The 2,500-nt window shown below is 41.4% G+C and overlaps 1 protein-coding gene across 1 annotated transcript in view; it reads right to left on the reverse strand.

Annotated features, from left to right (window-relative positions):
• The window catches only part of pdzrn4 (PDZ domain containing ring finger 4), a 60,457-nt gene that overhangs the window by 17,313 nt on the left and 40,644 nt on the right, over window positions 1–2,500 (reverse strand). The window contains exon 3 of the mRNA XM_042079497.1: window positions 166–268. Within this exon, the coding sequence (XP_041935431.1) occupies window positions 166–268 (103 nt within the window). The remainder of the gene's footprint in view (window positions 1–165; window positions 269–2,500) is intronic.

Genomic DNA, 2,500 nt, shown 5'->3' on the forward strand with positions numbered 1-2,500 from the left:
AAGAGACAGACAGAAAGAGAGAGAGAGAGCAAGACAGAGAGACACAGAGAGAATGAATAAGGATGACAGTGAGTGAGTGAAGAAGGAGAGAGAGAGAGAGAGAGAGAGAGAGAGAGGGACAGAGAGAGAGAGAGAGGGACAGAGAGAAAGAGAGAGAATCTTCACCTCATACTCAAATTCCTCTGTCCTCTCCACCTCCGCTTGCTCATTGGACAGGTACTCTGGACACTCAAAATATTCCTGCTCCATGGTGTGGATCGAGTGACAACTGCAGACAGAGAGAGAGAAATAGATATATAGATAGAGAGAGAGAAATAGATATATAGATAGAGAGAGAGAGAGAGAAAAAGAGAGAGAGAGAGAGAGAGAGAGGAGAGATGAGAAAGTGAAGGTGTGACATTACAGTAATTCATATTTTGTTCCTGCAATCACATCCTGTAAGTGCAGTCACTTTCTGGTTATGGGTTTAATCAGATTGTCCCGGTCACATTGTGAACATAATAGAATGTATGACACAGTCATGGCCTCAAAACTGCAACAAATCCAATTGAGAGGATGAGAAGAGTAACACTAACGGCAAACTATGGGGGAAGAAATCAGAGAACAACAGGTGGAGGTGTGCAAAGACTTGTCAATGACATACCAAAAAATCATACAGGGGTGCGTTTCCCAAAATCATAGTTGTTAACTAATTTCCCATTGCCAACCAACTAACAGGTTAGCAACTATGCTTTTGGGAAACGCACCCCAGATAAGCAATCGAGGCCTTTCCATTTTTCTGCTTGTATCATTTTGCTATGCGTATCAGAGGGTCGTAATTAACAGTCTCGGAAGAGCCTCTACGCAAACTCGTAAATGCGTCTACCTGATCAGGCCCTGGTGGTTCTTTTATTGGACAGCGCTGCGTGTCAGCCATGCTTCATAACTCCTCCATTTATTACCCGCGCGGCCTGCTCTGCTTTATGAGACGGCTCCAGGACGGTGTCTGTGCCGGAGGCCCTTTCTCATAACTGATGTTGGATCATGTTTGTCTATAAAAATAATCTCATTTCTCTCTCTCTTTCTGTTCCCCACACCTCTCTCTCTCTCTCTCTCTCTGTGTTTGTGTGTCTGTGTGTGAATGTGTGTTTGTCTATGTGTGAGCATGCATGTGTGAGAGCGTGTGTGTGTGTTTGTGTGTGTGTGTGATAGAAGAGAGCAAGTAGCCCATATGATTTCCGTTTTATATGGCAGTTTGATGTGATGTTTGGTGGGTCTGTTGAGGCCTGTAAATAGCACAGGGCTAAACGCTGCGCTCTGCTGCTCTGTGCTGCTCTGTGCTGCACTGCTCTGCGTGCTGTGCTCCTCCATTGGCCTTAATCACCCTGTAAAACAGGGTATGTGTGGAACTGCCTGGAGCTTTTACATGCCAGATTGGGCCCAGTATCCTCTCACTGGTGTGGGAATAGAGCGGAGTTGTGCTCTATAGTGATTCTCAATCATTTCACCTGAGCCTATGAGCAATGCTAATAGGCTACTAAACGCTACTGATGTGGTTGAGGGATTATCTGGAAAAGCTAACTCTAGCCATGCTACATTCCATAGACCATTAGGTCCAATGTAATAAGCTATTCAAACAATAACAACAACACATTGAATTTATTTAGCACGTCATCACGGCAAAGTGCTTTACAGTGAAGGGGGAACCTACAGTAACTAACCACCACTAATGTGGTTATTAAGGAACTGTATGTGGATACCACTCTAATATGCAGCCTAACCCTAAACCCTAAAGTATACAAAGTATAAATGTGTGACTCCTAGTTATGTAGTATGTACACTTTTTATACGAATAATTATACCACACAACCATAACCACACAATAATAATAATAATAATAATAATAATAATAATAATAATAATAATAATAATAACACTCTTCATTTGTATAGCACCATTTCATGCACAGAATGAAGCTCAAAGTGCTTTACATTTGGAGCATTTAACACAATGTATTCAACAGTAGTTACAGTGTAATAACAGGGCTAAAATGTAACTTCACAATTGCATACTATTTTTTTCATGTGAGATGGCATCTGTCTATCTTTCTCTTTCTTTCTTTAATTTTACTTTCCATCTTTCTTGCTACATTATTTCATTTATTTTTGTTATTATTTACTTAGTTATGTGCATTCAATGATTCTTTTATCTATGCTGCTTATTCTTGCTCAGGCTTGCTCTTCTCATTAAAGGTGCTATAAGCGATGTTGGGCAACGTCACTTCTGTTGACGTTCAAACAAAACAGAAAGCTAGCTCGCTACTTTCTCCCCCTCACTCCCATGCAATTGAAACCCTCCTAAACGCGCATCTCGTCGGTTATTGGCTGGAACACTGTTTGTTATGTTTCATGGTGCAGGTTGCACAAGTTTGTTTTTGTTGCCATTTGTGGAGCCTGGGCTATCTACAAAGACCGCTTTTTTTTTTTACAGTGTGTTCAGTGGACAGGCAGCTAGCGAATAG

The sequence above is a fragment of the Alosa sapidissima genome, chromosome 22 (genome assembly GCF_018492685.1).
Source record: "Alosa sapidissima isolate fAloSap1 chromosome 22, fAloSap1.pri, whole genome shotgun sequence".
In the NCBI taxonomy this organism is placed as follows: Eukaryota; Metazoa; Chordata; class Actinopteri; order Clupeiformes; family Clupeidae; genus Alosa; species Alosa sapidissima.